The sequence below is a fragment of the Sapajus apella genome, unplaced genomic scaffold, assembly GCF_009761245.1.
Source record: "Sapajus apella isolate SASKATOON/1434 unplaced genomic scaffold, GSC_monkey_1.0 scaffold34, whole genome shotgun sequence".
Classification (NCBI taxonomy): domain Eukaryota; kingdom Metazoa; phylum Chordata; class Mammalia; order Primates; family Cebidae; genus Sapajus; species Sapajus apella.
Window position 1 is genome coordinate 17092365 of NW_022436974.1, and position 24621 is coordinate 17116985.

Consider the following 24621-nt stretch of genomic DNA (forward strand, 5'->3'; position numbering starts at 1 on the left):
TATTATAACTATACTAACAAGTACCATCTATTAGGCATTTCTCATATATTGTTAATATTACTAATATTATTTTAACTTCCAAAATAACAGGGAGATAGATCATCTTATCTCATTTTACAGATGAGCAAATAGACTTTTAGAAGCAAAATAATTTACCCTAATTTATACCATGAGCAAGAAACTGATTTGGAATTGAAGCTCAGGTTCTGAATCCAAAGAGTCACTCCTTTTGTTGTGCTGTACTAATTCTATGCAAGACTGTATTTGTTGATGAAAATGGTCAGAAAACTATACTTACTTAGATAATTATAGAGCTCCAAAATTAATGATCATAGATGGGTTTTCTGCAAATTTCGTAAGTTTAGTGATGGAGTAAAAATAATACAGTTTTCCAAATAATTCACTTATACCTCTGAAAGTTCTATTTAAAATTTCTTTTACCTTTTGAGACACACATATATATTTTGAGGTGGAGTCTCACTGTTGCCCAGACTGGAGTGCAGTGGCGTAATCTCAGCACCCTACAGCCTCTACCTCCTGGGTTCAAGTATTTCTCTTGCCTCAGCCTCCCGAGTAGCTGAGATTACAGGCACTTGCCACCACATCGAGCTAATTTTTTGTATTTTTAGTAGAGATGGGGTTTCACCATGTTGGTCAGGCTGGTCTCAAACTCCTGACCTCAGGTGACCCACCCACCTCAGCCTCTTAAAGTGCTGGGATTACAGGTATGAGCGACTGCGCCCAGCCAAGAGATGCTCTTTAAAAAGCTAGCTCTATTTTAACATTTTTACTTATGCATAATAACTTTAAGATATAAATTCATACAACTCCATAAATTAAAAACAGACTGCACGTTTACCAAGAAGAACCTGGGCTAGAATATGGAGGGTTAGGCCAACAGTCCCAATTTCCAGTCTTGCTCTGCATCTTATAGAACCTGCCTCCTATTGTGTTTCAGGCTTACATTGCTAGGTGAATCAGGTACTGTATTATCTTTCCTGAACTTTTATACCTAGTCTGTTATATGGCTGCTATTACATGGGGATTCTTTTTCTGATGGTGGTGATGTGTCAGCCAGGCAGGGAAGGAAAGGTAGCATTAGACAGGAGGCTTGTGTCCCTTTTTTTTTTTTTTTTTTTTTTTGAACATCTACTTATTGTATAATTGGGGAAAGTTAGCTTGCTTTTTAGACAATGTTTTTTAAATTAGGTGTAATTATTTCTGATGAGTTCTAGATTATCCATAAAATCATCTCTTCACTTCAACAACGGGTTAGTTTAAGCAAATAACTCTTATTGGAACTCATTATATGAAGTTTTTCCCCATCTGAGCTTCTATGGTATCTTTATTTATTTTTATTTTTGAGATGGAGTCTCGCTGTTGTAGCCTGAGCTGGAGTACAGTGGCATGATCTCGGCTAACTGCAACCTCTGCCTCCCTGGTTCCAGCAATTCTCCTGCCTCAGCCTCCTGAACAGCTGAGATTACAGGTGCCCACCACCATGCCCAGCTAATTTTTGTGTTTTTAGTAGAGATGGGGTTTCAGCATGTTGGCCAGCCTGATTTCAAACTTCTGACCTCCGATGACCCACACCCACTCAGCCTCCCAAAGTGCTGGGATTACAGGCCTGAGCCACCACGCCCGGCCTGTGATATCTTTCAATTGTGATTGCAAAGTAAGATATGATAGCCCTCTGTCTTACATTTCATGGAATCTAAAAAAATGTTGAGATAAAAAGTTGATCAGTGACTAAATCTACTTGCAAAGATCTTGCCTGGACTATTGGAGCTGCCTTTTAACTTGTGCCTCCAATGCACCACTAAATCTATCCACCAAAGTTGCCAAAATATTTCCAACACCCACCCCCCCACACACACACAAAATGCCTTGTCATTCTGCTTAAGATCCTTCAGTGGCTCCACACTGCTTTCAGATGCAGTTCAAATTTCTTAGTGTGACAGAGAAACCCCATAACCTACTCATGGACCAACTTTAAACCTTAAGCCAAGCTTATCCAACCCACAGCCTGTTGGCCCCATACAAATTGATATACTTTCTGAAAACATTATGAGATTTTTTGTGACATTTTTTTTTTTAGCTCATTAGCTATTGTTAGTGTTACTATATTTTTTATGTGGCCCAAGACAATTCTTTTTCTTGCAATATGGACCAAGGAAGCCAAAGGCATTGGCCCTCTGCTGCCTTTACATCTATTTTATCTCCCTCCCCTCTTCCCAAGTACTTTATTCTTCTGAAAAATAAGAAGTACTGCCTTTTGGATATACTATGTAATTTCTTGTGTCTAAACTTTCATATATGATTTCTTGTGTCTAAACTTTCATTTTCTATCAGGTTTGACAAGGCTTAATAGAGTTAAGGTCAAAACCAGATAAGATATAGGTGCCAGACGTTGATAGAGATGATAAAAACCAGAACTTCTACTGATGAAAAGCTAGCTTGGAAGAATTGACTGTGGTAGGTAAGAAAAGGGGCTTGCTAACATCCCCCTGAACTCAATTTACCCTTCAAATTATCAGTTTCTTGCGCAGAGGCATAGCTTCTAGCTAAGTTTATCTTACAGTGAAAAGAGAATGCTAGGTGCTGGCAGGCAGGCTGGCTCCCAAGAGGCAGGGGTGAGCTGAGCTTCTCTAGTCCCATTTCTCAGATTTAGCTAGCATAAAACTCCCGTCTTCTGGGGATGGGGAAAGAGACCCAGAGAACTAGCCTGGAGAAGTCTCTCCACTTGTAACTATAGGCATGAGGTGAGAATAACTTAATATATATGTTGTTACTCTGAGCCTGGAAAATCATGTCCTCTCTTGTCTTTCGGCCAAATTCCTGCCACCCCTGCACAGTCACCTTCAGTGACATTTCTTTTTGTCTGTAGCTTCCCTTGGTCTACTTTTTCCCTACCTTCCCTAGACTTCCAACCAATATAGCCATGTTATTTTTCATCACACTCTATAGTCATTCCATTATGATATTAATTTAGTGAAATGATTAGCTATTATAGTCTGTGAAATCCTTAAAGACAGGGCAGTGTTATGTGTCACCAATACATAAAACAAAATTTAGACCCTGTAAGCATTTGATAAATAGAGGAGATGTTTTTCAAAACACTTAAAAGAAACTCATTGAGGATAACCTACTTTGATGATGACCTACTACTGATAGGAGCTGAGCTGGAAACTTACTCATATCAGCTTATCTAACCTGCCCAACAACTGTGTGAGACTGAAGGTATTAGTTCCATTTTACAGATGAAGAAATAGGTTTATAGGAAAACTTTGCCTAATTAGCTAATTATTTGTGCTAACAGTATTTAGACCTGTTGTTTTTGTGCCTCTTTATTCTTTGGGTCATCTGTTAGCTGGAATTATCTTTGTTTTTCTGCATATAAATCAAACAGAGATAAAAGTTATTAAGGATAAAAACAGGTTCTGATGTGTTCTAGCTTTATTTAATAACCTTATAAATAGATAAGGGAGAATATAAACTTAGAGATTAGGACTTTAATAATGACTTTTTCATGTTTTCAATGAAGGGACATAGGTTCCATATTGTTTATAATACATCATATAAATAATATCATTCATTAATGATAACTCAAAAGGTAGGGTGCTATCAGTCGAGACAGGATTTGGGTATTGCCCATTTGGTCTAACTTGGCAATATTCTGTCTCGTCTCCCTAACTTGTTAATTCTTTATTATCTTAACCATAACTTCTCACCTCGCACCTGATTGGATTTATTTCTTCTATATACCTAAGCTCACTTAGCTGTCCTTTAATCATTTTGGTCAATGGTCAGTTATATGTAATACAAACTACCTCATTTTTAGAATACACAGGGTAAATTATAAAAAAATGATGAGATTTGTAGATGATTTACTGAACTGGTTACTAACAAAATTAAAAAGTAATTTTAATTACAAAGTCATAAGGTCAAGAGATCACAAGGTAAAGAAATCAAGACCATCCTGGCCAGCATTGTGAAACCTTGTCTCTACTAAAAATACAAAAATTAGCTGGGTGTGATGAGTGACTGTAGTTCCAGTTACTTGGGAGGCTGAGGGAGAAAGGAAGAAAGAGAGGGAGGGAACGGGGAAGGGAAAGGAAGGGAGCCCCTTGTGAAATGCATTACTATATTATGGACCTGGTTACTTTGCAGGGTCTCACCATCCAGGAAATGGCACTTTGAAACAAGCTTGCTTTCTCTGATCATCACACAGTATCCTAAAATACTTTGCATGCATAGGCTGGAAGTAGAGATAGTCAAAGCAATCTGCTCATCATCTTGCAGTTTGCGTTTAATCTTTCAGAACTGTTTCTCCCACTCTTTCTTGTTTACCATCGGTGAGACAGCCATGCCTGGGTGGATCATCTCCATGTTTGTCTAGGAGTCCTCTCTTTCTTTCACCACTGGGCTTCAGGAGGTTGGACTGTGACTTTAGATTTTCCTGTGAATCAGAATCTTATGATAAAGGCTTACTTATTTAGAAGAATTTACTTCTAGCTCCATCTCTAGACCTGAAAGAATTACCTTTACTCATACTAAGAGAGTGAATCACATCCCATTTCCCCCATGAGCTGGAATGCAGAGGCCATTTTTCTCTTTGTAGTTCAAAGGCTTAAATTGCAATTATTTTTTGATCTCCCACTGTCAGTGCTACAATGAAGTTTTTCTGTATTGAAAAACATAGGTCAACGAAGGCCAAGGTTTGGCTGATTATTGTAATTTTCCTAAAAAACTTGGGCCAATATTTTTTTAATTCCAAGTTTGTGACTTTAGCAGAGAGGCAGTGTTTGTTAATGACTGCGCTTTGCTTCCCATTTTGAAAAAGAAATTCTTTTGTTACATTTGAAAGAACTTAAACCTGAGAAACTTAAGGATTAACTTTTTAATTAGATATAATGATTGGAAACTCTTCACCACAGCAGTTTTCCTTTTACTATAAAAATGGAGTTGACGGTTTCTGTTATGTTAGTGTTCATTGAAAGGTTTTTAAACAAAATTATTGCTGAGCAAAGGACTCCAAAAGCATATGACATGATTAAGGGCCTTGGTTTTCGACTTTTTTATGACGAGGTTACTGATGAAAAAAGAATTCTTGCAATGCTCACAAAACATATTTCTGTGCATGAGCAATATTTAAGTCTAGTTCATTATAAAAGTAAACATCACAAAAGCTTCTCCCCACTATAAATGTTTGTGATCCCTACATTAACCGACTTTTAATTATGTCAACATAGTTCAGTGAAACAAAGTTTGCAAGGCCTGTTTTGGTGGACTCCATTATCGGTGACTATGGTGCTGGTCTTTCATATTTGGAAGCATTTACGCATCACTGTTTTGACTTCATAGTATAATTTCAAATGTTTGATTTAGGTTCATTTAGGGATTTTTCTACTGATACATGAATATTCTATACGCAATTTCATTTAGGGGTGAATGGGCCTAGATCTCATGAGCACAGGAGATTAATGCTTTAAATGACTCTGAGATTTAGTTACTTATTTTGTCTTAGAATTACCTGATTCTTGCAAATAAATTCTAACTGAATTCCCTGCATTTAAATAAGTCTTTTAAAAAATAACTGCAAAATATCCTTTCTTATTGCCTAAAGTATCGAATAGAAATCTATTATCACGATCATCTTGGAGGCTCCCTATACTTTTCCCTTCCTGATAGCATTCATAAAATAATAATACTGTTGACAGTAGCTAACATTTATTTATTTTTTTATTTAGCACTTTCTTACACTCTAAGAAATATTGAAGTGTAAGTATTCATTTAATCTTACAATAATCCTAAAGATTAATATTATTTTTAATCATATTTTATGAGAGAGAAAAGTAAAGCCTGGTGATGTTAACTCAAATTTCCCAAATTTACACAGTAAATAATTAATGGACTGTTAACTATTTAATATCATGTGATATCAATTTAGTGAAATGATTAGCTAGTCAGACTCATCTACCTTCCCCTAGAAATATTTTAAATTAATTATTATTTTTCCACTGCCTACAAGCTTTGCTAGAATCAAGGACTGCTGCTATCCCCTTTCTATATATTTTTTTAATCCATACTCCATTTCTTTGCTTTTTCATTTACTGCATGACCCTTGCCTGCACTAGTAATCCAAGTTTACATATTGGCTCTCACCTGATCACAGTCATCCCATTACAGATATTGGAAACTTCAAAGTCATTATTAATGATACCACTCCTTCTGAATGAAATAGATGAATAAAATATTGTGTGTGTGTGTGTCTGTGTGTGTGTGTGTGTGTGTGTGTGTGTGTGTCTAAGAGACAGAAAAATATAGAGGGAGAGAAGCAGAGAGGTAGAATTAAGGAAGAGAGAAAAAAGGAGGAAAGAGAAATGGAGGAAGGGAGAGGTAAAGAAGGAGAGAGAGATAGAAACAGAGACTTATGCAACCCTGACTAAAGCATGCAGCTGCTACCCAGTGAAAATACATTGATTAGAACAGGGAATAGGGAGGACAGATTCCCAGGGAGCTTTACTCTGAAGTCATTTGAATATCCCAAAGTGTTAAGACAAACACTGAGTCTGTGAAAATTCTATGGGCTGAAAAGAGCAGAAGAGTATTCCTAAGAAGACCAAAGCTTTAGCCCTGGCCCTGATGCTATCTAAGTACATAATTACAAGCACAGTCCAACCAGTCTAGATCTGAGTTCCGTATCTATAAAACGGATATAACCATCCCAACCTCATGGAGTTGTTGTAAGAATCAAATGAGATACTTTTATGATGATGAAAATGCAATGGAGATTAGGCCCTAAAGGTGCTTGTGAATTACTGAGATAATATAATATCTGGGATATGGACAGAGCTTAGTAAAATACCAAATATTTTTATTTACACAGAAATAGAAATATGTGTATGTAAAGAAGATAGATTAATAGGTAACAATTATTATTGGGTACTTATTTTATGCAGTAAACTTGAATCACCTCATTTAATCTCTTACAACAATTATATGACATAAATGCCATTATCCAACCCAATTTACATATGAGGAAACTGAGGCCCAAAGTATAGAGTAATCTGATCAAATCAGACATTTTAGACGCATTGAAGTTAGGATTCTAACCTGGAAAGTTGGCCTCCAGATCTTGTACTCTTAAATCCTCTCTGTTTCTGCAGAGAGATGGAAAAGCTTAGGCATCAACCCCGGCCTTTGCTAACAGGAAAGGAATTCTAACGTGACGAACCCCACCAATGCAGCAACTTTCCATGGCTCGGGGGCACCTCTAAGTCAAGTTTACCTCTCAGCAGCATGCCCGGTCCTCACTCAGCCACTTAGACTATGATGGCCCTTAGACTATTCAAACATAGTTTACTTGGGGGAAATAATGAGTAACTGTGCTGTAATAGATCTTGCTATTCAAAACCTTGGAACAGAGAAGTGCATTAGTGTGCTGAAAGCACCATTTAAGAGAATTTCCATTTTCAATTGAGATTTTTCTGCTTGGCCATACTTAAGCAGCATAAAAAGAAAAGATAATTTTAGCCAGGCATCTTTAGAATTTCTTTCATATTCTCGTTAACAATATTGTGGTGGTTTTATTAAAATTAGAATATCTTAACCTGTCCTGTGATTAGTTTTCTTCAGTCTGTTTACTAGAGCAGACCACAAGTCTGAGCTAAGTGTATGATAAAAGCAAATGTACTCAGGAGAGTTATTGACTTTTTTTTACCCTCTTGTGCTCCTATTATAACATGAGAAGCCCTAATGGTCTCTCTTATATTTAATACGTTGTGAGTTTTTAAAAGTAGCAGAGTGGAATCTCACTGGAAGACACTGTACGGCCTGAGCTATTCAGCCCTTGATGTAAAACTAGGAGTATATTACTGTGCATGGACTACAAGGACAACATGTAATAAAGAACTTGGAAGAGAAAGAAGGTGAAGTCGGGCCGGGCGCGGTGGCTCAAGCCTGTAATCCCAGCACTTTGGGAGGCCGAGGTGGGTGGATCACGAGGTCAAGAGATCAAGACCATCCTGGTCAACATGGTGAAACCCCGTCTCTACTAAAAATACAAAAAATTAGCTGGGCATGGTGGTGCGTGCCTGTAATCGCAGCTACTCAGGAGGCTGAGGCAGGAGAATTGCCTGAATCCAGGAGACGGAGGTTGTGGTGAGCCGAGATCGCGCCATTGCACTCCAGCCTGGGTAACAAGAGCGAAACTCCGTCTCAAAAAAAAAAAAAAAAAAAAAAAAAAAAGAAGGTGAAGTCATCTGAGAAGGTTAAATACATGATAATGGCAGTAAAATGATACATGCTGGTAAGAGAAATTGAGAGTGGTAAAATTCAGGTTCATTTCTTAGGTCTACCATTTATTGATGATGTGATTCAGGGACCTCTCATTGAACCGCTCAATGTATCTTCTACATCAATTTAGAAATAGGACTGCTAATTCTGGCTGTGCATATTCCATAAGGTTTGTGTGAGAATCAAATTCATTCATTTATTTAACAAATATTTATTGAGTACCTACTTATGCTGGACACTATATATAGATGATAAATTATAAGCAAAATACTACTTTTTGTCCATAATGAAGTAATTCAGCTATGTAATGTAAACATTACACAAAAGTCACAAAAGAGGTTTTACAAACTTGGTTCCATGAAAAGCTACAACAGGATGTCCTGAGTAAGGTGTAGGGTAGTGGTGCTCAGCTGGGCATAATTTTGTTTCCCTATGGGGCATTAGGTAATGTCTGAAGACCTATTTGGTTTTCCCATCCGGGGGAAGGAAGGATTACTAGCATCTAGAAAATAGAGGACAGGGATCTGGTAAGCCTCCTACGATGCACAGTGAAGCTAAGATTTAAATGATAAGTGGGAGAGAATGCTGGAGAACAGGTGGGAGAAGATTTCAAGCAGAAGAACTGGTATTTGCATAGGAACCAACATGAGAATGGGATTTATTATATCCTAAATAAGGGAAGAGGCCTGTGGGGCTAGGGCACAGAGAAGGGGGAGATGGCACAAGCTGATTCTGGTGACAAGCAGGGACATACTGTTCCATCACAGGGTCTGATGAAGTGGATATGAAGGTTCCTGAGACTTGACTTGAGAAATGGAGTGGGCGGAGCTGGGATTTACTGGATGAGGAACATGAAAGAGAAGCAGATTTGAGTTAGGAAGAAGGAGGATGAAAGCTCAGCTTTTGTAGCTGTTGAATCTGAGAGATCTGTGAGATACCTGAATGGAGATGACCAGCAAGCAACAGGATATTCAATTTAGGGGAGAAATGTGAGCCAAAAAAACAAACAAAGGAGCCATTGACATAATAATGTTTAAATACGTAAATAGGGAGAAGGTGAAGAGTAACAGAAAAGTCCTGGTGATACAAGTGTTTTGTCAATCAAAACATGCTCTGCTAATATAAAGAATTCCTATCATCAACATCAAACAAAACGTTTTTTACATCCATCTATTTATTTAAGATAACTTTGACGCCCTTTATTACATGCCAGGCAATGCACTAGAGGCCGAGAAGAAACTGATGAATATGATTAACACCTGCCTTCAGGAAGAGTCAAGAAAGCATGTAGGGGAAGAGACATATTAAATTCTTAACACTGCCCGAAAATTGAGTTTAAGTAGCTTTCCTTCTGTCAAGAAAGTCTAGTGGAGAATGGCTGAGGGCTGTAGACAGGGAAGAAGATGGTAAAGGCAAACTTCATCTGCCTCATGTTAGCCCTGGCTTTGACTCTGGTCTGAAGTTTAACATGCTGTGATCTAGCATTCTGCAGAACTCTGTTCAAACAAGACCTGGTGTCCTACCTACTTCAGTCAACTTCTCTCAGTTCACTTGCCTTCTCCCTTGTAGTACTGGGCATATGATTCCAGAGACTGTGCAGCATGTGTAGAATATCACTGCAATATGATTTGCGTATCTTAAGCGGGTTTGAGGCATGACTGGATGATTGAATATGTACATATTCAATCTGCTTCTCTTTCATCTTCCTCCTCCAGTAAATCCCAGCTCTGCCCACTCCATTTCTCAAGTCATATCTCAGGAACCTTCATATCCACTTCATATGAACTTTAGTCACATAATTTCCTCTGTAAAATCTGTCATTTGCCGTTTTGTCCCAGCACAGTCATGTGAGTCTTGCCCATCAAGGTGTCACTCTCTCAAATAGGAAAAAATGGGAGAGATGCTGGGTTTTTTTTTTTAAATAAGAGTCATGGCTGAATTCACCATAGATCTTTGTAAATACAGAAAATTCTGGTAAATATACTTACATAAATTTATGAAATTTTAATTAGCTTTTATCTGTTTTAGACCCCATTAATAGCAATACTATGAAGCAAACCCTGAAAAAGTCTTATATTCTAGCTACTGTGCTAGAGCTGTCTGTACATTGACTTCTGCTCTCTGAGCTTACAGTTTAGTGGAGGAGGAAGATAATTAAAAAGTAGATAAGTTGATATGTTTTAAATTAAGATAGGAACTGTGAAGGATGTAAATAGGGCTCGGGGAGGAAGAACACTAGGACGTTTCATCCTTTAGGGTGTGATGGTGGTTAGAAAAGGTGAATCTGCATTTACTTTATATAATTACTGATCAATCGTCAAATGTATATTGGACTAAGAACCAAAAAATATGAATTTAATCTTAGATCTGTTAATTCTTACTTGTTAAAATAAATCAATAAAATTAATTTCAGAAACACATAATAGTGCTTACTATGCACCAGACTCTGCTCTAAAGTTTTATCAATATTAACTCATTTAGTCTTCAACAATCCTATGAGATAAGCACTGTTATCTCACAGGCTCTATTTTACAAACACACATCTGAAAAAAGAGAAACTATGGAACTTGGCCAAGGTCACAAGATAGTTACTGGTGAAGCAAGTTACTTTAGCCTCTGTGAACCTATTTCTCTGTCTGTTAATTAGGAATAAGACCTATAAGTGCTGCTTTGTGAGGAAAATGGGACTGTTGAGGATTAAAATATATCTATAGATCATTGAATTATGGCTCTGAAAGAACTTGGGAGATGGTTGCTTCTAATCCTTTCATTTTAAAATTGAGTCATTGAAGTATGTCAAAGCAAAATGACTGAACCAAGATCTTACAGCTAAATTAGAGCAAGAACCATAACTAGAAGTAAGGCCCTGGAGGTTTAAGTCTTGGTCTTTTCTCTGATTAAACTTATCCATATCCTCCTCTTCCCTTCCTGTTGGAAGGTCATTGCTTTCAAAACTTTTCTTTTTTCCCCAACCCCTCTCCATGGAGACAGGTTGAACTGAAAGATTACAACATTAAATGATGAGAGCTTATTACTTATGATAAGCCCCAGGAGTATGAGACTTTCCATTGGTTTTGCTAGAAACTTAAAAATATTTAAATAGCTTCAATGAGGTAGTTTGATGAGTTTTCACTTATGAAACCATCAATTCAAGATAATAAGCATATCCATCAACCCCCCACAAATTTCTTCATGCCATTTTGTATTTCTTCCAGACTTTTATAATCCCTTCTTCCAACTTGATCTACCTCCCCATTCCCAGTCAGCTGCTATTCTCCTCTCTGTCTCTATATATATTAGATTGCGTTTTCTAGAATTTTATGCAAGTGGGATCATACAGAATGTGCTCTTTTTGTTTGTCCTCTTTCATTCAACATGATTTTTTTAAAGATAAACCCCTGCTATTGCATGTATCAGTAGTTCATTCATTTTTATTGCTGAACACTATTCTATTGCATGCAAATATCACAGTTTTTTAATCTATTCATCTGTTGGTGTTATTTCAAGCTTTTGGCTCTTATAAAGCTGCTATGAATATTTGTATAAAAGTCTTTGAATACATATGTGCTTTTGTTTATCTTCAGTAAATATCTAGGAGTAGAATTGTTAAATCATATGGTAGGTATATGTTTAACTTAAGAAAAAATTACTGACCTGTTTCCAAAGGGGGTGTACCATTTTATATTCTCATCAGCAGAGTTTGAGAGTTCCAATCTTCCACATCATCACCAACACTTGATATGGTCAGTCTTCTTTGATATTAGCTATTCTAATAGGTGTGTAGTAGTATCTTACTGGGGTTTTAATTTTCATTTCTCAAACAATTTATGATATCGATTATCTTTTCAGATGCTTATTTGATACCAGTATCTTCACTGGTGAAACGTTGATTCAAATCTTTGGCTCATTTTGGGGGCATTTCTTTTTTTCCTGACTGAATTTTAAGAGTTATTTGTTTGTTTTAGAAACAAATCCTTTATGAGATGTATATTTTGTAAACATCTCCTTTCATTCTGTGGCCTTCTTTATTTCCTTAACAACATTTTTTAAAGAACAGAAATTTTTAATTTTCATGATGTCTGATTTATAAGTTTGTTCTTTTACAGATTTTGTTTTTTCTATTTTACCTATTCCAAGGTCATAAAGATCTTCTCTCATGTTTTCCTTTATATGCTTTATTTAGGTTTTGCATTTAAGCATATAATCCATTTCGAGTTAATACATAATGAGGTGTGGGTCAAAATTTGTTGTTTTGCATGTAGATAACCAATTGCCCTTCATCTATTTTTCATTGAATTAACTTTGTACCTTCATTAAAAATCAGTTGCCTATGGATGTATGGTTCAACTCCTGTAGTGGCTATTCTGTTCCATTAATCTATTCACCTATCTTTATGCCAATGCCACACTGTCTTAATTATATTAGTTTTATAATAAGTCTAGAAATCAGAGGTGTTTTTTTCAATTTCATTAAGTTATTTTGGCTACCATGTATTTTTTATTTTCTTTATGATTTTAGAATATTACTTCTTAATTTCTCTAAATAAACACCCACTGGGATTCTGATTGGGTTTGCATTGAATCTATAAATCAATTTTCAGAGCATGAAATCTCAACAATATTGCATCTTCTTTTTTCTTTTTTGTAGTTTTCGGTGTATATGCCTTGCATACTTTAAAAATCAGGTTTATGTAATCCCAGCACGTTGGGAAATCAAGGCAGGCAGATCACCTGAAGTTAGGAGCTTGAGACCAGCCTGGCCAACATGGTGAAAATCTTTCACTACAAAAAATACAAAAATTAGCTAGGCATAGTGGCGTGCACCTGTAGTCCCAGCTATGAGGGAGGCTAAGACTGGAGAATTGCTTGAACCTAGCAGGTGGGTGTTGCCAAGGTGATAGAGCAAGACTCTGTCTCAAAAAAAAGAAAAGTCAGGTTTATTCCTAAATAGTTCATATTTCAAAAATGTACCATAAATTGTGTTATTTTAATTTTAATTTCTATGTATTTATTGCTAGTATATAGAGATACAATTAATCTTTCAATATTAATGTTTTGTTCTGCAACCTTGCTAAATGTGCTTAAAGGTTCTAGTAACATTTCTTCAGATTTCATGAGAATTTTGATAGATAATTATGTCATGTGTAATAAAAGCATTTTTACTTCTTTCTTCCCAATCTGTATTTACTTTTCTTGCCTTGTTACACTATCTGGAGCCTCTCAGACAATGTTGAATATAAGTGCTGATAAGGGGCATACTTGTCTTGTCCTGAGTTTTTTGTTAAAACCAGAAATAGATACTAGATTTTGTAAAATGCTGTTTCTGTACCTACTAAAATAATTGTATGTTGTTAGTTTGTTTTGTTTCTTTTTTAAAAAGTTAATGAATTACATTGGTTCATTTGCAAATATTAAAGCAATTTTATATTCCCAGGATAAAGCCTACTCGGTCCTGATCCTTTTTATATATTGTTGGAGTAAATTTGCTAAAATATATATTTTTAGAATTTTTTGCATCTATATTCATGAGAGTTTATTGATGTTAGCTTTTTTTGTGGTATCTTCATCTGGTTTGGAATTAGGTAATGCTGACCTCAAAACAGTATCTGGAAAGTATTCGTTCCTCTTCAGTTCTCTGAAAAATTTTGTGTAGAACTGTTATTATTTCTTTCTTGAAGATATTTAGAGGAATTTATCAGTGAAGCCATCTGGGCCTGGAGTTCTCTTAGAGTACTTATTTCTTCTTTATTAGTTTGCATCTTTCAAGGAATTTTTCCATTTCATCTAAGGTATCAAATTTTTTTACAAAAAGTTGTTTATAAGATTTTCTCAGCAACATACGGTGGCTCACGTTTTGTAATCCTAGCACTTTGAGAAGCTGAGGCTGAAACAGGAGTTGAAGATGAGCCTGGGCAGCAAAGTGAGACCCTGTCTCTCCAAAAAAAAAAAAAAAAAAAAAAAAAAAAAAAAAAAAAAAAAAACTTAGCCAAGTGTGTGGTCCCAGCTACTCACAGAGCCAGGATTTTGAGTCTTCAATGAGCCATGATCATAACATTGCAATGTCTGTAAGAATACATACATACATACATGAAGATTTCCTTATTGGCCCTTTCATATTGTAGGATTGTAGGATTGTCAGAGATGTCGTCTTCCTCCATCTTAATTTTGATAATTTGTTTCTCCTCATTAGCCTTGCCAGAGTGTTAGAGTGTTATCAATTTTATTTATAACCAACCAGCTTTTGTTTTTATTGATTTTCTTCTATCTTCTGTTTTGATATTTTTTATTTCCTTTCATCTGTATTCTTTGGGTTCATAATCTTTTTCTGGTTGCTAAGGATGAAATCTGAAGTCAGTAATTTTATACTACCTTCTTTTCAAATATAAGCGTGTAGTGATATGTATGTTTCCTTAATTACTGCTTTAAGGAAATCCAACAAAACTCGATACAGTTGGTAGTTTACGGTTCATTCAGTTCAAAATAGATTCTCATTTTTAATTTTTTTTCTTTAACCAATGTGTTATTTAGAATCATGTCATTTATTTTCTTGATATTTTGAGAGTTTCCAGAGGTTGTTCTGTTATCAATTTTAAACTTAATCCTATTATGGCTGGAGATTATATTTCCTATGATGTGGATCTTTTTAAATTTATGAAAATTTGATTTCAAGTTCAAAATATGTTCTACCTTGGTAAATACTATTTGATCACTTAAAAATGTTTATATTTTGCTGTTGTTAGTAAAATATTATATAAAGGTTTATTAGTTCAATTGATGCCTAGTTTTATACAAGTCTTCTCCATCTCTACAGATTTTCTGTCTACTTGTTCTATTATTTAGAGAAAGGTGTTGAGATCTCCAATTATAATTGTGGATTTCTCCATTTCTAATTGCTGCCTTCATCTCCCCAGCAAACCAATTCTATCTTCTCAATTCAGCAAGTCCACTGGCCATAAATGGATTTCTCCTCTCCGAAGTATGGCCTGGGTGTCAAAGGCTGTAAGAATTGGAAATCACAGGGCCCGCCTTGTTTCTTTCCTTTCTCTCTGCGGTCATTTTTTTTTGTTGTCTCATGTGCATTCTTGAAACCCATTCTTTCCTACATTGTGTCCTTTTTTGGTTATTTTAGGTGGGAATGCAAATCCAGGCCCTGTTAATCTATTTTTACTGGAAGTACAATTGTCATGAAGTTAAATTTAAACGATTCACCAGCAGAAAGCATTCAATGTATGGAAGTCCCACTATACAAAAGTACCATTAGGTATTCTGAGGTCTGCAGTCTAAGCTAGAGCGCCGTGACAAATTTAGATGTGATAGATATGTAGCCTAGTGACTGACTGTTTAACAGAAAAAATGATAGCAATTACTTATCAGGCATTGTGCTAACAGGAGGAAAATACATATGCTCCACTTGGGGGCAGAGACAGTCACACACTGAGTGGCAGTGGAAAAGAAACAGAGGATTGACATAATATTATGTTTGTCTTTGTATTCTCTATTTCTAGCACAGTTCTTGGTAGTAGTAGAGCTTAATAAATTTCTGTTAAACTAGGTCAAATTGAACTTAGATATTTGATAAGGTAAATATTTGATTTATGGTGGACCCCCCTTGAACTTAGTAAGAAGTTTAGAACTTAAGAAAGTGAGCAGGAATGTAAAACACATAAGATCAGCTTAAAAAATAATAACTAAGTAATATAACCTAATGATTGAGCCACTTATGGCCTCCAAAAATACATCAATGTGCCTATTTCAAAGAGTGAGGAGTAAACACATATAATTTATCACCTCAAGAGATTTAAAAAGATTTTCACTGAATTTATGAAAATGAATTATCTGTGAGTTGGTTAAAAGTAATATTGGTTAGCATCAGGAATAGGAAACTATAGTTTTCAATCAAGAATAATCTGGACTTTAGTCTAAATCTGAGTTTGAAGCTGGGTAGTCATTGATTTGCAACTTTTTTCTTGGTGTTACTTTTCTTCCAAGCCAATAATCAGTGAAACCTTTCTGACCTTGTGCCTTAGCGCTACCATTCCTTTCTCAGAATTTCCCCTATATCTGCATGACCAAATATTGCTCTAACTTCATGCTTTAGCAAAGTGCTAAATCTTCCATGAGGCTGCCCTAATTTCCACCATGCATATATTCTCTTCTTTTATAATGGTTTCTAAATAATTTATGCTACCTCTTTTATGGCACTTAAACTTTTTTAAACTTGCCTTTTTGTTATTTGTAGTGATTTACCATCCTTCCTATTAGACTCTCCTTAAAGGTAGAGGCAACATCTGATGTATCCATTTGCCCAAAGTACTATCAAAAATTATAGTGCATAGGAGATGCTTAATATATTTGTTGGATCAATGAATAAATGAATGAATGCAAGATTCAAAGGGCAGTTTTAAAAACATAGTGTTTCCACACACAAAGACTATGAATTCTTTACCTTTTTGTCCCCAAAGACTAAAGAGAAGAGGATTTTTAGGAGAGGCTCTTTAAAGGAAAAAATAAAGGATCTTGATGAACAGGAGGAGGAAAAAGCCTCAGAAGACCCAGCAGCTGGGGTCTGGAATAATGATAAACATTTGCTTAACAATTTCAGAGAGGATTAACTGGGATTTTGGAAAATGACTTAAAAGACAACTTTTTATTTTCCTGTTGTTTCCTGAGAAATTCAGAACATTTACTAGTGAAGGAATATTTTCTGAAAGTGGTGGGCTGGCTGGTCGACAATGCATGGAGAAGAAGCATGTGGCTGGGGCAGATGGGAGACTGTAAGGGCAGGAATGAAGGCAGAGGAGGGACTGTGGGTGTGAGCTGAACAGAACACCATGAATGAGAAAAAGAGAAGGTTGGTTGAACTGATATAAAAACAAACTGTCTAATGGCAATAGCCTTATGGTGTACACTCACGAAGTACGAAGGAAAAGCAATTTCCCTGCAAATTAGGTAACATGTACAAATTAGTAAAGATTTTGAAAGATCAGTTCTACTTTTCATCCCTTCAGTTCAAAACTGAAGGTAATGAAGGTAAGAGGAAGACTTCCCTGGTGTCAGTCTTTGAGACTTTAGCACTACAAGGTCATTAGAATGAACCAATCCACCATCATCAGGGTACAAATGTAGGAAAACTAGGTAACCCAAATCATGCTGCTCCTCCAAAAGTACTACAGAGAAAATATTTCATGTATGTTATCACACTGTTTCCTGCAATTCGTACCTTGTTTGGTCTTTCTTGGATTTTCTAGGTCAATTAAATGTATAATTTATTATGCTGTGAATTTCCCTCCTTTTGCCTCTTACGTCTTGAAATTCTTGAATAAATATCACTATTGTTTGCTGTGAAACCAGTCCTTAGAATACAGATTCCTTTGGAACTTCCAAGTGCTCTGAGCATCACCTTCCAAGATTCCTTACCCCCTAGCTCAGCAATCCTGCAGAGATATTAGGGACTGGTGGAGCCTCACCTCCCTGTGTAGGCACTATCCTTGGTGAAGGAAATTGAGAATATGTCCCTAAATTCTTTTCATATTTTATTTCATGCTTATATGAGTCTTTTTTGCTGTCAAAGTGCACACGCATATTTCTTTGGAATTAACACATTCCAGCCTACTCTCATTTCCCAAGAACATTTAAAGACACGATTCTGCTTGTATTATCTATATAAATTTTATCTAGAATAAGGAACAAAAGTGACTTTTCTTCAATACATAGGCAACATAAAGCTCTTCCAATTACTCTTACATTTTAAGATACCTTCTGGCTTGTCTTTAGAGATAATCCCAGATATACAACTTACAGTATCATAAAGGCAGTAATATTCTGTGGGTAAAAAATATACCACATCTAGCTCTTAACTAAACTGAGAGGAGAGTTGGACATATTAAATGATACTGTGAGTGTGCATGTATACAGTTGTATTTCTCATACAGCAAAATGCAGACATCTGTATATGTACGTATATGTGTGTATATGACCTACTCCCTTCAATGTTACTACTTTTTTCACAAGCTACTTAAATTCTACCTCCATGACCTGCCGCCCAAATCTCCTGGTAGGAATATTTTTTCACATCTCCCTTCTTCCTACTTCTTTCCCCCCACACACTTATGGTATGTGCCGTTTCACCAGACCCGTGTGAAGACGGGAGAACACTGATGGGATTGCTTTTCACAAGTGTGGGAATGAAAATTCTTCCCAATGAAAACATCTGTCTCTGTTCAAGTCATGCCCAGTTATCCCCCAAAAGAAATGTTCTGATTAACTTTTTTTTTAAGTCTTAAGATAGCAGTTTGTGTAGCAGATCTAATTAAGAAGTTTATGTAACAGATCTGCAGGGTTTTTTTTTTCCTTCTTCAACTGGGATCTATGAGCTCAGTTTGAGTGTTACCAGCTTTCGCTATGCAACGGCCAAGTGCTTCTCGGGCTGAGAATTATCAGCTTCTGTGGGATACTATTGCTTCCTTAAAACAATGTGAACAAGCTATGCAACATGCGTTCATTCCGGTAAGCAAAATTTTCTTCCCTTTTCCTAGGGATTCTTTTATTTACTTTTCCTTTTTCTCCTGTTATATCTATAGAGAAATGTATGTATTCTGTGCATTTGACAATCATGGTTATTTTCTCTGTAGTTCTGGTTTAGGCTAAATGTATGGTTTTTCTCTGCATGAATTCCTAATTCTTAATATGTCCAAATATTAATCAGTGAGAAAGAATAAACAGTAGTCCATTCAAACTCATTCCACTGAAGATGGTAGTTTCTAATAGTGGTCTGTACTAATGAAATGAAACAATATTGATATTTTGTATATTAATATTAAAATGAACTGCAATATTTATTTCCCCATTAGTTCCCCGAGAACTACTTGAATATCTTTTGTAGTTAGGTTTTATATATATATATATATATCTCTAGAAACCAAAATTGCTTTTATTTACTCCAAGTAAAACCCACCAACAAACTTGTGTTGAAAAGTACAATTGTTTATTTAGTAAAGTAGTGATGCAATATTTAGATCTTTGTAAAAATGCGTGACAGAAGTTGTATATAGCTATATAGAGTGAATTAGTGAATCAGTTTCATTGTGTTTTATTATGGAGAAATAATGTTTGTGCTTATAATTTATTTATCCAGAGGAATCAGGCTGACAACATTTGATAGGCTGAGATAAGATAAATAAAACTAGCAAGAAGAATATTAAAATATTTGATCATTTTAATTAGATATACTTTGAAGAACTGAGATCACCAATGAGCTATGAGAGAAGATTCTTAATAATCTCTGCTAAAAATTGTTTGGTACCCTCTCAAGAAAAACATTATTTCTGACATAGAAACTCAAGAGATATGCTTGTTTCAATACTTGAAATAACTCTTCCTTGAAGTTCACGTTATTTTCAAGTGACTCAAGTTAGATGTCATCATATTTTTCTCTGTAACTTGGAAATCACCTAAATGTCACAAACACTGTGCTTTATTTGAAGCTCTTCTAATTGAACCACTATATTTTACTTGGATCACAGTAAGTTGATCTTGACTAGTGAAGATATAAAGCTTATATAATTTATGTAGGAAGTCTAAAAAACTAATAGTGGGAACCTCTCTAAATCATATTGTTATAAGGATTCTGTTTTGCACTAGAATCTAGAAAATATAGTTTTCTCCTCCTGTCTTTATGAAACTCTCTCCCTTTTTTTTAAACTGTTGTTGTTATCAAAGTGTGATACTCCTTGTGAAGCTCAAGTATTTTCTCTTTCACGGAGACATTCCTGGCCAGGCAGGGTTATCTTCTCCCTTCTTGATACCTTATATGCACCTCTGATTTATCACCTGACATTTTATTGTTAAGTGTTTTCCTCTCAGTCTCTCTAATTATATTGTAACTTTTGGGGTAAATGTGAACAGGGAAGTAAGTTGGAGGAAGAAACTCACATTTATTTGTTTGTGTTCTTGTTGTCTTGGCTTGAACTCCTTAAATATAGAAGTGCATCTATTCCCAGTGTCCAGCACAGTGCCTGGCACATAAAGAGTGCTTGGTGAGCATGTGAGGAATGACTGCATCCACCAACAAGAGTCTCCAATTTCCAGTTAATGCTTGACAGTTTTCATCAATAGCTTTATCTTTACTGATCTTGTAGAATTATTTCTGTTCAATCCATCTGGAGAAAACCCAGAAACCTTGACTATAGCCTTGTGGTGGTGTAATGGTAGGGGCGGGGATGTGTTAATACATGAAATAGACCCCTGTGGGTATGGTTAGCCTTGGATTCAATTACCATCATTCATGGGCTACTCTTTCTTTCATTCCAGTGTATGTTTCCACTTTCCCCTACTTCACACATTCATAAACTAATGCCCAAATTATCCTTCAGGTTTGCTTTATTTTTGACTGCTCTAAATCTTTTTCAGAACATATTGGGAATTTGCCAATATCTCAAGCGTCTTCCAAGTCTTTATTAAATATATGATTAAATATAATGTGTTTAAACTGACCTCAATTTATTTCTTTGTCAGCAGAAAAAATACTCTTTATTCCTTGCTTCGTGCAGTTTTTAACCCAATGATATATATTTCATGTACACACATGTATTTACACTTGTACACTTATAGGTACTTATGACATTTTTACTAACGATACACTTCATTGTCGACAGTATCTTAATCAATCCTAAAGTATACATATTCTATCATGCCGAGTCTATTATATTTAATAAATGATAAATATATGGCTTAAATAATTGCTCCTCTAAGATAAACCTTGTTCTCTTTTAAATCAAATACTTGAACAATGTATATAAGGTATAGACACATATTGTTGTTGTTTATCTTAGAACTGACATGAAAAGGTCATAAGCAAGAAGTGCTCTTCTCTGAGTGTGGATTCCTAACACAACATTAGAATGCAGAGTCACCTAAATGATCTGGATCATCTCACTCACACACAATAAGCTATGGATCACAACTGGTTTTTCAGTCAGTGTAGTTCTGTGGACTAACAATAAACCTGACATAAAATGTCAAGTCATGATATAATCTGCCCCAGGGAACCTCCATATAAAATTCACATTTGTGAAAGGAACCTGAAAGCAGCTGATACCTGGATAGCGGTGCCCAAAACAGTCTTCAGAGAAGAAGGAAACCAAACTATGAAGTCCTTCAGAATTTCAGGATTTGATTTCACATGTTAGATCCTGCCCTAGAGTGTTAAGATGGAAATAAAATCTGGAATCTCAAGCAAGTTCATCTGCTGGATCCAAGGTCCGCAAGTGCAAAACAGCAACACAGAACTTTCCTTGTCTTTCAGCATAAGTGCTGGCAAGTGTAAGCTCCTAAATATTTATTCAGTGCATGAATTATAAAAAGGTCTCATGAAGTATTTTAAACTGGTTCCATTATGGGGGACTAAAGGCATTCTTCTAGGAAGTCCATATCTTTGGGTATCAGGCAAAACAAAGGCTTTGCAATTTTATTCAGATGAGTAGATATGCTTATAAAAACAGTCTCATAATTAGTAGTTCTTTTCATGGAGACTGGCCTGTGTTTTTATTCACTTGTTAATTCAATCAGTTCACTTGCATTTTCTGGAGCCCCTACTATGAGCCAGGTACTATTTTAGACAGGATAAGTACACTTATCCTGTACCCAAAAGTACACTTAAAACTTCTTCGTGATGCCATGACTTTGTAAGAGAGATAGTGTTACCCCTTGACCAAATGGTGTCCTACTATCTCTTGCTGCAATGTACAAATTTGGTTTTCCTTATACTGCTAGTAATCATATCTGGATTAGATAAAAACATTCACCCTGGAATCAGTGGATCCTAAATACAATTCTTATGCCCATCTTGCTGCTAGACTTGGGGCTTCATTCAATCAAAAAGCAGTTGCAATATTATTCATTCATTCATTCATCTCAGAAAAACTTATCCTGACCCTAATGTGAAGGTTATGCAGCTTATTAAGCATTGAGAGAGATATAAACATGTGTAAATCAGGAGAACTCCTGATTGGAATTCTGCCTCCAGGAATTTTCAAATGGATTTGCAAATCACTGTAATACCATATGCAAAGTATAGAGTACCCTAAGTATCTGTGAATTACCACAAGAATTTAGAGAAGGGGCAAGCTTCATGGAAGGATATCTAAGCTACGTTAGAAGGTTAAACAGAATTTTGACATTCAGTAATGATGGAAGAAGAGGACATTCCAAATGGAGGGAACAGAAAAGGTACTTGTTAATTGTGTAAACGCAGTCCATTTTTCCATGTGGTCATCCAGTCAACCAATGCTTATTAAATATCTTTTATGTGTCAGAAATTGTGTTATGCCTGGAACATCTAATAATAAATAGAACATGGAACATTTACATTCTAGTTGTGGGGACAGACATTAAATAAACAGTTGCACATATGTCTCTATTACACACTTGAATACCATACTATAATAATTGTTTACAGTGTTTCTTAGAACAGTTCTATATTGCACGTATACATACACAGATACACATCAATTATCAGAAAGTATAGCAACAGTAGATATTTTTCAAAGTCACTACAAACAAAAGAAATAAAACATTCTCCCAGGTATGCTGTAGTCTTCAAATACAGTTCATTTATCCAGCAAACAATTAACATATCCTGCTTGCCACACCCTTGGCTAGGTACTGGCAGTTAAAAAGTAATAGTTAAGGCTGGGCGCAGTGGCTCAGGCCTGTAATCCCAGCACTTTGGGAGGCTGAGGCAAGTGGACCACAAGGTCAGGAGTTCAAGACCAACTTGGTCAATATGGTGAAACCCTATCTCTACTAATAATATAAAAACTAGCTGGGCATGGTGGCGTGCACTTGTAGTCCCAGCTACTCGGGAGACTGAGGTAGAAGAATCGCTTGAACCCGGGAGGCGAAGGTTGCAGCGAGCCAAGATCATGCTACTGTACTCCAGCCTGGGCGACAGAGGGAGACTTCATCTCAAAAAAAAAAAATTAAAAAAAGAAAAAAATTAAGATTTACTGAGCGCCCATTTTATGCCATGCACTGTTCCAAGCATTTTACATGTATTATTTCACTGAATTCTGTCAACAACATCTGATGTAGGTAGGTATACCATCTCCATTTTACAAAGCTTAAAAAATAGATAAAATAGCTTTCCCACAGTCACCTAGTTAATAAATGGAATGATTGGCTCTTGAACTCAATGATCCAACCTCAGAGCCCATTTCCTTAACCATCTCACTAGAGTAAGAAGGAAACACTGAAACTGAGATAGCTGCATTGCAGTATGATGCGGAGGAGCATTTAAAAGGTATGTATACAAACCACGGTAAATGCAGCAAGGAAAGAGTGATCCATCTGCTTGGAATGGAAAGGAAAGACAAGGAAGGCTGGAGAAAGGAGGAAAGTCTCGAGTCAGTTTTAAAATGGGGGTTTACAAGATGATGGAGGTGGGAGGTTAAAACAGCTGGAACAAAGGCACTAAGGCGTGAAAGAGCACTATGAAATGAGGATATGTTGCTAACTTTCTCCAACTTGTGATCTAACACTTTGAGCATTAGAGAAGAAAAGCAAGGTCAGAACAACCAGGATGAGAGTTGGGACATATTTAAGGTCAGGAATTATACAGATAAATCATAATAACTACACTAAATAATTCAGGCCCTCTAAAAAGCAACTGGAGCCTCAGAAGAGAACCTGAGGTTAAGAAAGGGATGGTTTTTGGAAACCTGGCTTCATTATCCCTGCCACATGCAGCCTGACCTACAGGTTGACAGCGGTGCCTAGAACTGAGGGTATATACATGGAGAGGCAGAGAACATTTGTACACAAATGTAAAAGACTGAAACAAATGTAGAAAAGGAAAAGGAGATGAGAAATGATGTGAAAGAAAGACACTGAGAGAAAGGCTGAAAAGGGCTAAGAGAGGCTGGACTCTGACTTTCTGGGTCCCCCAAACTCCCAGTTCTTAGTTCCAGTCTGTCAGGCAGCCTGCAGCCCTTTTAGCCTGACAACAAGTTCTGTATTTTGCTTAAGGCAAAGCAAGTAACTTTCTATTCCCACAGCCACAGAACTTTAAGAAGGGGCCAGTTAGTGACCAGTGATATGGGGATAGGATACAGCGCCACAAGAAGAAGCAGGACAGAGTTGAAAAGCAGCTAACAGCCGGGCGCGGTGGCTCACGCCTGTAATCCCAGCACTTTGGGAGGCCGAGGCGGGTGGATCACGAGGTCAAGAGATCGAGACCATCCTGGTCAATACGGTGAAACCCCGTCTCTACTAAAACTACAAAAAATCAGCTGGGCATGGTGGCGCGTGCCTGTAATCCCAGCTGCTC

General features: G+C 36.3%; 1 protein-coding gene across 25 annotated transcripts in view; it reads left to right on the forward strand.

The window, feature by feature from the left end:
- DLG2 (discs large MAGUK scaffold protein 2) overlaps positions 1-24621 on the forward strand; it is a 2183817-nt gene that overhangs the window by 1370108 nt on the left and 789088 nt on the right. Inside the window, exon 1 of one of the 25 annotated variants that reach the window (XM_032295978.1) lies at positions 18430-18803. The exons of 21 other annotated variants lie outside the window; for them this stretch is intronic. In XM_032295978.1, coding sequence (XP_032151869.1) covers positions 18699-18803 — 105 coding nt within the window. In that variant the 5' untranslated portion in view covers positions 18430-18698. Of the gene's footprint in view, positions 1-18429; positions 18804-24621 lie in introns of those variants that run through there. 3 more of the 25 variants (XM_032295986.1, XM_032295982.1, XM_032295980.1) reach the window with 3 other exon arrangements.